At 44.0% G+C, this 13,085-nt stretch overlaps 1 protein-coding gene across 2 annotated transcripts in view; it reads left to right on the top strand.

The window, feature by feature from the left end:
* LOC120573071 (mitogen-activated protein kinase kinase kinase 11) overlaps nt 1–13,085 on the top strand; it is a 51,295-nt gene that overhangs the window by 14,755 nt on the left and 23,455 nt on the right. For both annotated transcript variants that reach the window (XR_005641634.1, XM_039822499.1), the window contains exon 2: nt 9,025–9,205. Coding sequence is in view for 1 of the 2 variants with exons in the window: in XM_039822499.1 (XP_039678433.1) it covers nt 9,025–9,205 (181 nt within the window). In the remaining variant the exon portion in view is untranslated. The remainder of the gene's footprint in view (nt 1–9,024; nt 9,206–13,085) is intronic.

The raw sequence follows: 13,085 nt of genomic DNA on the forward strand, positions 1-13,085 counted from the left end.
GAATTCTCCCTTTCGCCTACGGGTGCAGCACAGGGAGGGCGGGGGGGGAGGAAGGTAGAGAGAGCATAGAGGAGGCTTAGGTTGAGCCGATGTGGGTATCTAAAAGCCGATACAGTTGTAAGAATTTGACACAATTTGGACTTTAGGTCAGTGTTTACTTTATCTTTCAGATATTTTAGCCGGTCTTGTTTTCTGCTCTGTAAAATGAACACAAATTATCAAATTTGTTTAGCCACAAGGACAAATAGCCGCCTCATATGCTCACACACTGATATATCACTCTGTCTTACTACCAGAGATTAGACGGGGTGAGGAACGATAGCATACTTGAGAAAAATGCGGTGAGAGATGGCGATGGAGCTCCAGCGCTGAATTCTAGAGAAAACATAATTAAGTGAGGTGCAGAGTGAAAAGGCAGAGAGCGGCTTTGTGGAGTTGACTTTTGCATCTGGCACGTTACTGTGACAGGGATGGATGGTTACAGAAAGAGTGTCCTACAGCTGAAAGGTTACGGCCTCTATCACTACATGTTCTGTATGTTCAGCACCAGCCACATGTCACACTCCCAAATGTCCCTGAGTGGGGACGTTGACCCTTTACAAGCTTTTGCTCTCGGTATGCTCTCAGAATGTTTGCTAAGCCCCCTTTAGTTACTGTTGCTATGCCTCACCATAACATGCAACTTGCAATGATAACGGTGGCAGATTTGCCACTGGAAATTCTTAGCCATTTTTGGAACAATGGGCCCTTGATTTAAGACAGAGGTAGACAAACGCAGACTCCTGATTTCCAGCTGGCAACTCTCCATTTAGCCAGCTAAAATGACAACTGGCGAGCGCCCGGGTAGCTCACCTGGTAGAGCCCGCGCCAGATATAGAGGCTTAGTCCGCATTGGCTGCAGGTTCAAATCCAACCTGCGACCCTTTGCTGCGTGTCTTTCCCCCTCTCTCCCCTTTCATATTTAAGCTGTCCTATCTAATAAAGGCCTAAAACGCCAAAAAAGAAAAAGATCTTTAAAATGACAACAGGCTGGCAGATTTGATCAGGTCTAGCTAGCTAGCTAGCTAATTAACGTTGGCTCTACGAGTTGGTTCAAAATACTGTATCCGGGTTGGCTCGGTTGGTGGAGCTAGCTAGCTCATGTGATCCTTACCTAACTACTGAGCATGTGCGACTGACAACAAAGATGTTACATAAGCTGAGAGGTCTCACTCTGTAGCTAAAACAGAGACCTGACACAGGGTGAAAAGATATGGTGTTTTTTTACAATTAAACCATGTAAACCTATGCTGATACAATCTCAAATTACCTTTATGAACCTGAAAATGAGCATAATATGGCCACTTTAATAATCTAGCTCAACGGATGTACGTTGCTGGGATAAATCCTGACATCCGGCGCACCCCCTCTTCCGCTATCTGTTTTGCAAGGCCATCGGTGCTGCATCTGGGGCTTAGGTTCTGATTGGTTTAAAGAAATACAAACCAGCCAGAGCATTTCCCCCCCCCCCCTATCCCAGTATAGATAAGCGGTGTAGCCAGACCATACTCCAGTGCTGACACAGCTCTGTGGAGATAGGCCTGGCAATGCAGGACTAACTGTTTACTAACCCTATTTTTCTGCTCTTTTATGACCTTAAAAATGACACACCGAAAAACAACAAAACAAAGGCATACTCGTCTTCTAGCGATGGGGAAAGTAGTCTATTGCCTGTTTTTAGCGCGTTTTCCCATGTTTAAAAACCTGAATCTTTGCGCTAATTTTATGGGGAAACAAATGGTAAAATATGCATTTGGTGGCTACATACACTATATAGTGCTAAAATACATATGCTACAGTCCCAGGCTGAAACAGCTCAACAACTCACCAACTTGTAAAGAAACACCATTGTTCTGGTATTACAGTAGAGAGCTAGTTAGTCCTAGAAATATAAGTATGACATGGAAAATGTGAGATCATAGTTATGTCAATTTTATGTTTTGTATTTCTTCCACACACTACACATGGTAGTTAGTAGTATATAACTATAAATAGTACGTAACCCCTTGACCTAATGGAACCTAGTTATTTCAGGATATGCTCCTTGCCCTTGTAAGTAACGCTTGGTTACTAAGTTATAAGCTAATTAGCATGGCACGCTAATGATTGCAGTTTACGTTAGAGCAGACAAACACAATGTTGTATCCAATAATAACTAGAAGGGAGTTTGGAGAGTGCAGACCTCCGCTAAAGCCCCCTCATGTCGCAGTGTTGATGAAAAGAATAAATAATTTGTACGTCCGCCCTGTTATTTGGATCATCTCCAGAATTTAATGGGTATTTCCTTCGCCCATGCTACACCCTTCCACCAAGGTTTAAGAAAATCGTGCCAGTAGTTTCCCCCGTAATCCTGCTGACAAACAAACAAAGCAACAAAGAAACCAAACTGAAACATAACCTCCTTGGGCGGAGGTAATAAAAAATAAAAAAATCCCCCAACAACACCACCCTACTGCTAACAGTCAGCTTTATGCATTGGCGTTGCCAGCCATCTGATTTTGCAGATACTCACTTAGCAACTCTGTTCTTTGTCTGCTATGACTTTCTCGAAAATAGAAGGCCTCTGCGTCTGTAGTGATGTCAGAGCAAGTTCCTGGAAACCAATCCACTTGATTTCAAATTTCATGGTCTCATTTTTAAGAGGTTGAACAGATTTTTGCTGCATTTTCACCCAGCTGTTATGAAATCCAAATAGATCTAGGCCTCTCGTTTGATGACACGTGAAAGGAGGTGGCCAATGGGGACTAGTCCGTGTTCGCTCAGGATGGCCATGGTTGTGCTTTTAGTCAGACAGGTAAGCGTGTGGAACATAACAGCAGCCCTGGAATGTACCATAAATCCCTGCCACTGGGATTCTCGCTAAGCCAACTGTTGGATTGAGTTGAGTCAGCCACAGCACCAAACACCGGCTGCTGCTGGTAGGAGTCATGACTGCAACTGACGCACTCTTGTTTCTAAACAGCAAACAATGCCAAACAGAGTGCCGTTGCCATGGCGATCTGTCACTGTTTTTTTGCGGTGACATTGTTGGTTTCGCCTCTGTGTCAGGAAGACGTTCTGCCTGGGCAGGACTGATCTAGTCGTGATACTCGCCGTTATCCTGTTAAGGAGAGGTGGGTTTCCTGTTCCGTTTGCCACTTCTGTCAACACACGTCCACAAAATGTGATGCCAGGTGAGAGATAAAAGAGGATGCAGATACAAAAAAAAATCCTTGTCTTGTATGAGCAAAATACAATTTATATAAATCCAAGTTTATTAGATCCAAACCCTTTCCCTAAATCCTGACTTCCCACATATGCTGCTCATATGCAGAAAGCTATTTATGTTGGTGATGTTTCTATAGCTCTTTATGGAGGCCATTAAGGATATGTGGAGTTTTTTTTCTCCTGGTTCCCGCCACAGTACACTGGAGTTATCCTGTCCAGACTTCGGTGCACTACTTAAAACTTCTTCAACTTTCCAGTACAGTTTTGAAGATGTCAGCAGCAGACTTAATGTTATGTGGGTCAGCGGCTGATTTGGACACAGCGTGTTGCCACATACCGTCCAGTAAGCAGCTGACTCATGCGGCAGTCGTCGTCAGTGCGATGGTGGTGGCGGCGAGAGGAGGGAGGCTGAGCAGCGCTGAACTGTCGATGCACTCTGCCTTAGCTCAGGAAGTGGAAGAAGAATGTGCTGCGGGTTTGTGCTGAGACTGCTGAAATGCTTTTGTTACTTGTGTGTGTGTGTGTGTGTGTGTGGATTTGCATTTTGTTTGTTTCTATGCTTAGTTGCGTGTGTGTGCATTCACAGATGAGTGTCGTGGACCCATGTGTGCATGCATGATATTGGCAGGAATCACCACAGGCCCCAAGATACGCTATTATCACAATACGATATTATTGCGATTTTTATTTTTTTTCCAACTTCAAATTATGTCCTCTTTATCTTAATGGATACATTTCTCTGTGTTCATCTTACTTTACATTTTTTATTATTCTAGTACCAAAAGGTTAAATTCTCATGCGATTCATATAGTAAAAGATCGATACTTGGAGTCCATGTATCGATACAGTATTGCCACGGAAAATATCGCGGAAATAATTTTTTTCCTCACCCCTAATGTGTGTGTGTGTGTGTGTGTGTGTGTGTGTGTGTGTGTGTGTGTGTGTGTGTGTGTGTGTGTGTGTGTGTGTGTGTGTGTGTGTGTGTGTGTGTGTGTGTTTGTGTGTACATGTACTGGTGTAAGAAAGGCCTGGGGCCAGAGACTTTTATTTTGCCCCTCTCCCAGCATTGCTCTGTGGTTAACTGTATTAACATCACATGATGGATAGAATACTACTAACAGAGTATCAGCCAGGTTATAGAGCAGGTTGCCAGATACGGTAGGTAAATACGGTAAATTTCAAAATAAAACACCCAGGTTTATGGTGATTTTGGCTGTTTTGACTTCTCAGCCGTGTCTAGAGTGAGACAGGCGAACAGGCACGCGGAGAGAGACACACACACACACACACACACACACACACACACACACACAAGAGTTGCAAGGATTTTTCATAACACTTACTTGAGTGTGCATCTGAAAAACCTGTTTGGAGGGCCACGTAGCCCTACCCAGCTATCCCAACAAGAATCGGGACCCCACTACCCCTACATGTCAACGCGCAAAATGGAATGGTAGTGGCAAGGGGTGTATTGGGGTTGGCCCTAAATATGCCTATAAAAAAATTAAAATTTAAAAAACACCCATTTAGCCTACACCTCTATGTGTGTTTGTGTCGTAGTTCAGTGGTGTGTATTCATGTGTGCATGCAAGCGTGTCCTTCAAATGTGCGTGTGCGCGAGTTTGTGTGTGTGTGCGCAGATATTTCTCATACTTTGCTACTTGCGTGCAGCTGGATGCATTGCTAAAAATAAAAGACACAGAATGTGAGCGTGTCCTGTGTTAAGTGTCTGTGTGTGCATCCGTTTGCGGAATGAGTGCTTTGCGTGTGTGACCGCGTGTGCGCGCCATTTTCTATCATTCTGCATTCACTGTTCTCCGTGCCCCATCTCTCGCAATCATATGATAAGGATCGTCATTCAGCACTTCTCTCCGTCTCTGTCCCCTCTGCTCGCTCTACCACGGCACCCTCCCCCCACCCCTCCCGTCTGTGTCTGTCAGTGTCTGCTGCCACGTGACACCTCTTAACCTCAGTTTCCTAAAATAGCGCTCCGCTTATTGTGCACAAGCGCGAACAACAAAAATCAGCTCCTGAGGTGTTTTTATTTTTTTTTAATATAAAGGAAGAGCCCCTCCACCGGCTAATTGGCCGATACCGGCGTCACTTCCTGGAAGTGGGGTCACCGGCGCAGCGAGCGAGCGCCCGGGTGGGAATAGGGGTGACTGACCGGGGCTTGTTTTTACCAGACGCTTACTGCCAGGCAGTAGAGTAGAGTACGGGATCAGGGCCTATTGCAATAATTACCAGCCCCCCCCCCCTCTTTCAACACCAGCACCCCCTTCCCTGAGGGGTCTGTGGGATTGACAGAAACAATGACTCAGCCATAGAGTGGACAGAAATTGATTTGCTTCAAAAAAAAAAAAGGTTAAATGAGCGGGCACTTTCTTTCTCACTGTAGAGGTTGTTTGTGTTTTGGCTGTTGGCTACTTTTGCGATTTCATTGTTTGTGCCGCCTTCTCCAGGCAGAAGTCAGTGTGAAAGTTTGTGATGGATATAGTTAGGTGCTTTGTTCCCCCCCCCCTCCCCGTTAGAAGAAAGGGAGGCTGTTAAGAATGTGAAGTCGAAGCCTCCATTGATTGTCTGTCTTTGCACCTGTCGTCATCTTAAGAGACGGAGTGGACTAAATCACTAAATCACAGACGCCGTTGCCGTGGAAGGTGTCTGCATGTGCTTTCAGCAGAACCGAGGGCTGAAATTGTTGTGCAAATACATTATGAAAGAGCCATGTCTCCCATCCCGTTCAACACACACACACACACACACACACACACACACACACACACACACACACACACACACACACACACACACACACACACACACACACACACACACACACACACACACACAGCAGACAACACAACCTCTTGTGATGCATTCCTTTGTGACGTCAAACTCGCTGCCTCTGGGCTACGGGGCACAGCACAGGATGTCGGAGAGAGAGAGACAAAGACATAGACAACAAAGAGAGAAAGAGAGAGAGAGTCGTTCACATGCGTAGAAGGAGATCCATTTCATATTTGTGTGGTTAAAGAAAAGAGAGACTGGAGAAAATACATTTTTCAGTGAAATAAAAAAAAAAAAGGAAAACCGTGCCGAGGCCAGAAAGTCGGAAAGTGACTGCAAATAGCAGGAGTCTTACTTCCCTATAATAAGTCAAATTCTTTGCTGCTTCTCCTCCCTGCGTTTGATGGCCTGCCTTGCCCGTAGCGATGCCCAGCATGCCAGCAAAGGGGAAGAGAGGCACGGCTGCCGATCACACTGAGACATGTGACACCGAGTCACACCGCAGCAACCGACATCCCCAGCGTGATATTCTATTTTCATAGAAACAAAGCCTCCCAAACGCTGCGCGGTTTCATAACACTGGCTGGTCACCAAAGTGGGTTTACTTATAGGTTATTACATTTTACAGTGTATACTTTTCTCATTTTGGACTTCTGTGTTTGCATCTATGTTTAGAGACCCATTCTGGAATATCGGTCATCCACATCTGATTAAGCCATGCTGCTGCTGTCAGGTGTGACTAGGGCCGGGTACCGAATTCAATACTTTTTAGCCACCGACCGAATTGCCTCTGAAGTATCGAGTATCAGCGTCAGTGAGCCAATAAGATGTGGCCACCAGCTGCATTAAGCGCATCTCCTCCTCGTGTGCTGCACCAGACTGGCCAGTTCTGGTTGTTGTTGCCATCCTGTACCTGTTCCTGCAGGTGTGATATTCGGATGTACCGATCCTACGCAGGTGTTGTTACACGTGGTCTGCCACTGCGAGGACGATCAGCTGTGCTTTCCGTCTCCCCGTAGCGCTGTGTTAGGCGTCTCACAGTAGGGACATTGCAATGTATTTTCCCTGGCCACATCTGCTGTCCTCATGCCTCCTTGCACCACGCCTAAGGGCACGTTCACTCAGATGAGCAGGGACCATGGGCGTCTTTCTTTTGGTGTTTTTCAGAGTCAGTAGAAAGGTCTGTTTACTTTCCTCATTTTCTTATAACTGTGACCTTAATTGCCTACCGCCTGCAAGGTGTTATTGTCTTTTCGACCGTTCAACAGGTGCATGCTCATTAATTGTTTTATGGTTCATTGAGCAAGCATGGAAAACATTGTTTAAACCTTTTACAGTGAAGATCTCTAAAGTTATTTTGATTTTTACAAAAGTATCTTTAAAAGGGGACACAAACTGGATTTTGAAAAGTGGGGGGGGACATGTACCCCTGTCCCCAGTGGAAAGTACGCCCGTACCGGTGTCGTACATTTTTTTTAACAATACCCAGCCTTAGGTGTGTCCCTCCCTATCAATAAGGGTTTGTCAATTATGGAGAAAAAAACCCTCCATTCTCAGTAGATTTAGGGTTTCATAAAGTCCCAGTAAACATGGTTTGGGTAAGGTCAAAGGGTGTCAAGACATCTTGGTTACAAGTTAAAGCTTTTTTAGAATGTAGGTCACATATGGTCACTAGTTCCACAGCATTTCAGTGACTATATTCAAATGCTAAATTAGGACCTGCGACACATTCAAATACCGTCTTTTGATGTAATCTGGATCCCCTTACAAACATTCAGTTTGCAGCCAGATTAGGCACAGTTTTAACCTGCAAATCACCAACTCTGTGTTCACGGTAGGGCTGGGCGATATGGAGAAAGTCAAAGATCAATAAAATTGCAATATTTTTTAATGTAGTCCTCCACAGCGCTGATGATGAGGGTCTGGCTAGTCCACACAGCATTCTGGGATGGGAGAAAAACGCGCTCTTGTTTATTGGCATTTCATTAGACCAATCACAATCGTCTTGGGTGCTATGACACTATATGACTATAAATAGCCTCGGGAAGGAACTTGTTTTGGTGGAACATGTGTACGTTCAATAGTTGTTTTAGTCGTGCAGCAGAAAACTCAGATTGGACAGATAGTCTAGTCGATATAGACTATATTTAATGTGACAGAGACCCACCTCTGATTCAGATTGGTAACTAAGTGCACATCAGTGTTGACATGATGGTAGTCTGCAGGTGTGATATAGGATATAGGAAAGATGAATGTCACTGTGGCCATTGGGACAACACTATTAATCATGAAAAGGGACAATATTAAATAAAGTGTCATTGATATGGATTGTGACATTATTGAAATAAAACTTGACATGAATTAAAGGTTGTCATTGGGGGAAAAATGCCAATATGAAATATTGGGCTGGGCACCAAATGCAATACTTTTTAGGCAACGACCGAATTGCCTCTAAAGTATCGACAAATATCTCGTCATTCAATCCCAAATTTCAAAATTTAAGGAGTAAATCTCATCAGGGTAAATGAGCCAATAAGCACGCAGCATGCTTCTACCAAGATCGAACAATGTTTGTGATTGGCTGTTTAGTGTGTAACTGAAACTAGGCTAGTGTGACAGAAACTAGGCACTATAGCTTTAAGCGTTACACGTCGTAGAGACACGCAGGAAAATCTCTACGTTACACACAGAGACTGGGCTCTCGTAATAGGAGCTGGAAAATAAATAAAAAGATTTGTGCCATAATGTGTAATGTTGTAATTCCTTTTTCTTTTATAAAATTGGTATCGTGGAAAAAAAGTATCGTTTAGGAACCGGTTTAGAAGTCACGGTATTGGTATCAGTACCCACCCTTTATGAAGTAACAACCGACTTTTGAAAGAAAAGAAGATCATTCAAGTTCATTGCGTTTTAATCACTCAACATATTTACCTGTTTAAAATGTTAACAGTCCTCCCTTCCTCTCTTCCTCCCCACTTGTCCTTCCTGCAGTCCTTCTGGCTCAGCCCATAGAGAATGAATGTATGGAGGGTCTGACGTTGAAGATCACGGACTTCGGCCTGGCCAGAGAGTGGCACAAGACCACCAAGATGAGCACGGCCGGCACCTACGCCTGGATGGCCCCCGAGGTCATCAAGTCCTCCACCTTCTCCAAAGGCAGCGACGTCTGGAGGTGAGTGCTTCTGTGTGCACGTTTCGGTAGCTCCGTCTGGGATTTTTATTATATGTGCAGGTGTGCTTTTATGGTATTTAAACAAGACATTTGAGGAAGTCATCTTGGGCTTTGGGACCATTTTCTGACATTTTATAGACTAAACAACTAATCGATTAATCGTTTCTTGTAATTGCTTTTTTACTTGTGATCAATAGTATCTTGGCTGTATAGGTTTACATGGTTTAATTCTCCAAAAACTAGGGATCGACCGATAATGTTTTTTTTCAAGGCCGATACTGATTATTAGTAGTTAATGATAACCGATATTTGGAACCGATATGCATTTACAGTGAAAATGAAAATCTTTAAGTCAAAATTAAGATTTTGGAATGTTACAAACACAAAACTTTGTTGAAACGCTTTAACCAATTATTTCATAAATGATAAACTTTCAACATAACACCCAGTAACATATAGTCAGATAGTGTTGTGGGTGGGACGTGAAGTCAGACTCAGTGGTGAGAGAAACAGAGGGACAGACACAGAGCTGGAGCCGAGCCAAAGTAGACCACTTTTTAATTCATTAAAGTGCCCATATTATGAAAAAAACATTATTTTGTGTCTCTGGTGCTTCGACACGCATACAAACTTGGGAAAAAAAACATCCATGCTGTTTTGAGTGAGATACGGGTTTCTGAATATGTCCTGCCTTCAGTCTCCGGGTGAGCTGTTCAAAATCTGCAGGGCTTTCTACGTCAGTAGCTGAGATGAGGTGGCTAACTGTAGCATGCTAGCTCGTTCTCAATGGCAAGACACTCCTACAACACACACTAGTTCACCATAATCTACAAAAGAACTACTTCAATGTCCCTGTTCTGCAGCTATTCCACGCAAAGTTGGAAGTGAGCCCTCGTTTAGAAGAAGTCTCCCGGCTAATCCTGCCTTGTACTGACTGAAGTTGTAGAAAAACAGCTAGCTGATGTGATCCTTACCTAGCTACTGCGCATGTGTGCCTCCCAACAAAGATGGGATAGAACTGAGATGCCTCACTCTGTAGCTAAAACAAAGAGCTCAACACACAGGGTGAAAAGAGGAGCTGCAGCAATGTGCAGTACAACAAAAAAATTTTGTTTTCTGAAAATTAAACCATGTAAACCTATTCTGGTACAACCTCAAAATACAATTATGAACCTGAAATGAGCATAATATGGGCACTTTAACTGTATCGGTTATCAGGCAAATAAAACACTGATACAGATAATCTGCAAACTGCCAAAAAAACGGCCCGATAATCAGCCAGGGCCAATAGTCCGTCTGTCCATACAAAAAAACACCATATATTTGTTGTACTGCACATTGCTGCAGCTCCTCTTTTCACCCTGTGTGTTGAGCTCTCTGTTTTAGCTACAGAGTGAGACATCTCACTGCTGTAACATCTTTGTTGGGAGTCGTACATGCGCAGTAGCTAGGTAAGGACTGCTAGCCAGTCAGAAGCAGAGTAGGGCGGGCCGTGACAAGCAAGCTAGTGTGATCCAAAACAAACCCGGTTCAGCCGCACATGTTGGAACTCGAGTCTGATCCCGAAAACACTGACAGAACAACCCGACAAGCTCCGCAACCTAGACCGGAGCAAGACGTTTCAGAGTGGTCAGTTATTTAAATGTTAACAAATTAGTCTTTCGTACGTAACGTTTTAATTCTGCACTGTCTCCTGGACATGGCGATACAACTATCTGAACTCTTCGGGCCTCCGCTCTAACTATCTTGGTTTGAGGGCGTGCCACATTCTAACGTGTGTTGCAAAGTGACGCAAAATGACGCACGTTCGTCCCGGAAGTAAAGGCTGGACTACAATAGAGCTGTTTGGAGCAGTTTGTGAACAGTGTTTTCTGTTGGAGATGGTCAGTCCCTTTGGGGTGGACTTTGGACTTTTTCACTTTTGTAAACTTATAACATGCGCAAAAAAGATAGATAACACAATAAAGGGAATACCAAAACCAAAAAGCATAATATGAGCTCTTTAAAGAAAATCAAAATGTCAGCATATAAACTGTAGACTGTGGACAGAAAACAGGATTGAAAAAAAAAGGGGGGGGGGGGGGGGAGGGTCAAAGTGCAGAGAAGTGATGGTGGGACACAGAGTGATGGATTGAAGCAAAGACGGCCGCAGCCATGTGATGGCGTCTCTTCAAAGAGCTGCTCTGTGCTTTGTTGTGGGACATCTGTACTGCACACTGTCCCATTGTCTCCAGTATAGACAGAGAAGGAGGCCACACACCAGACCTAACCACAGCCCTTTATCTGGGAATAGCTGTGTGTGTGTGTGTGTGTGTGTGTGTGTGTGTGTGTGTGTGTGTGTGTGTGTGTGTGTGTGTGTGTGTGTGTGTGTGTGTGTGTGTGTGTGTGTGTGTGTGTGTGTGTGTGTGTGTGTGTACACATATCTGTGTGTGTGCACATATGTGTGTTTGGCCACATCTACACCGAAAGAGAAGAGTCCCTTGATTATGGTTTGTGGTTTTATAATAATGACTGTGAGATTTGTAAAGAGGGGATTCATGATTCATGGTGGCGTTTAAGTGCCATATGTGAATTTGCATTTGTAATGTAGGAAGCAGGGCTGCTATTTTTTTTTTTTTGCTCAGCCATAAGGGAAAAGATAAATAATGTATTAAAGCAATAATACACATTGATGGCTCTCCTGCGTTGTGGTTATAGCAGTTACTCCCATATGCTCTGGTTTAATTTTAATCCAGTAGATTTGGACCATTTAATCCATTCTTAAATGGTTCTTTGCAGCCCCACACAGAGTCCATGTGAAACCACTTGAGCATGCTCTTCCAGAGAACCTTTTTTGAAATTGTCCTTGAGAACAACAAAAAGAATTCCGCTATTTTTCAGTACTTTTTAAGGAGCAAGAGTGTAGAGTTTTTTTAGTACTTTTAATGGGTTCAGTGTCATCTCGCTATCTCACACACATATCCTCTCAGTTTCTATCTCCCCGTCTGTCAACAACAAACCCACGCAAGCTCATTTTCACAGCAATCACAGCGCAATCTGGAAAAACACAGTGAAATGAGCAAGGAGCGGGCGGGCGTGCAGGAGGCCCTGCTCTGAAAATGAAGGGTAATCTTTGTTCTACTATTCTTTCTCATCTGTTAACGGGCATTCGTCTCCGAAAGCCACCACGCGAAGATGGCTACTGCCTCGGGGAGCAGTGGCGCAGCGTTTCTGCACATAGTGTCATAGTGTGTGGAAGTTGTAATTAAAGAACTAAATAAAAAAAGGCTGCGGCCTGCCCTCTCCACTTAGCGAGCCTCCACACTGCGTTCAGTCAGGTCCGGGCAAGGGCTAATTGACGGTGTGGGAGATCCAAGTCCTGCGCCACGCTTCATCTTCTTAGGACACAGGGCTGCTCCCATTGTGTGGGCTCTAAAGGCCTCTGTGTGCGTGCGTGGGTGCGTGCGTGTGTTTGCATGCATGCATGAGTTCACATTGCTTTGCAAGCGCGTGTTTCACCAAGCAAAAATATTCCACTGCACAAATGTGTCTTAGTTCGGTACCGTCAGTGCAATGATGATGAATGAGAACGGTTTAGTGTTGCTGTACAAAGTAGAAATGAAAAAAAAAAATCCCCATGAAATATTTAAACACCGGAGACGACCCAAGGTGTTATCTTTTTATGTCAGTTCAGATTGTTCTTTTACAAGCGCCGTCACATGCAGTATTTCAACTCTACTTTTGGAATAACACACATTTTACACCATCTATTGGTATCTATGCTGCAAATGTGTTGGCACGAGACAACGATATGGCATCAGAATTGGCACATTTCACGTATCGCGACAAAATAGACATATTTTGACTGGATTGGTCTGGTTTTAATTCCTCTCCTCCTACC

This window comes from Perca fluviatilis, chromosome 14 (genome assembly GCF_010015445.1).
Source record: "Perca fluviatilis chromosome 14, GENO_Pfluv_1.0, whole genome shotgun sequence".
Classification (NCBI taxonomy): domain Eukaryota; kingdom Metazoa; phylum Chordata; class Actinopteri; order Perciformes; family Percidae; genus Perca; species Perca fluviatilis.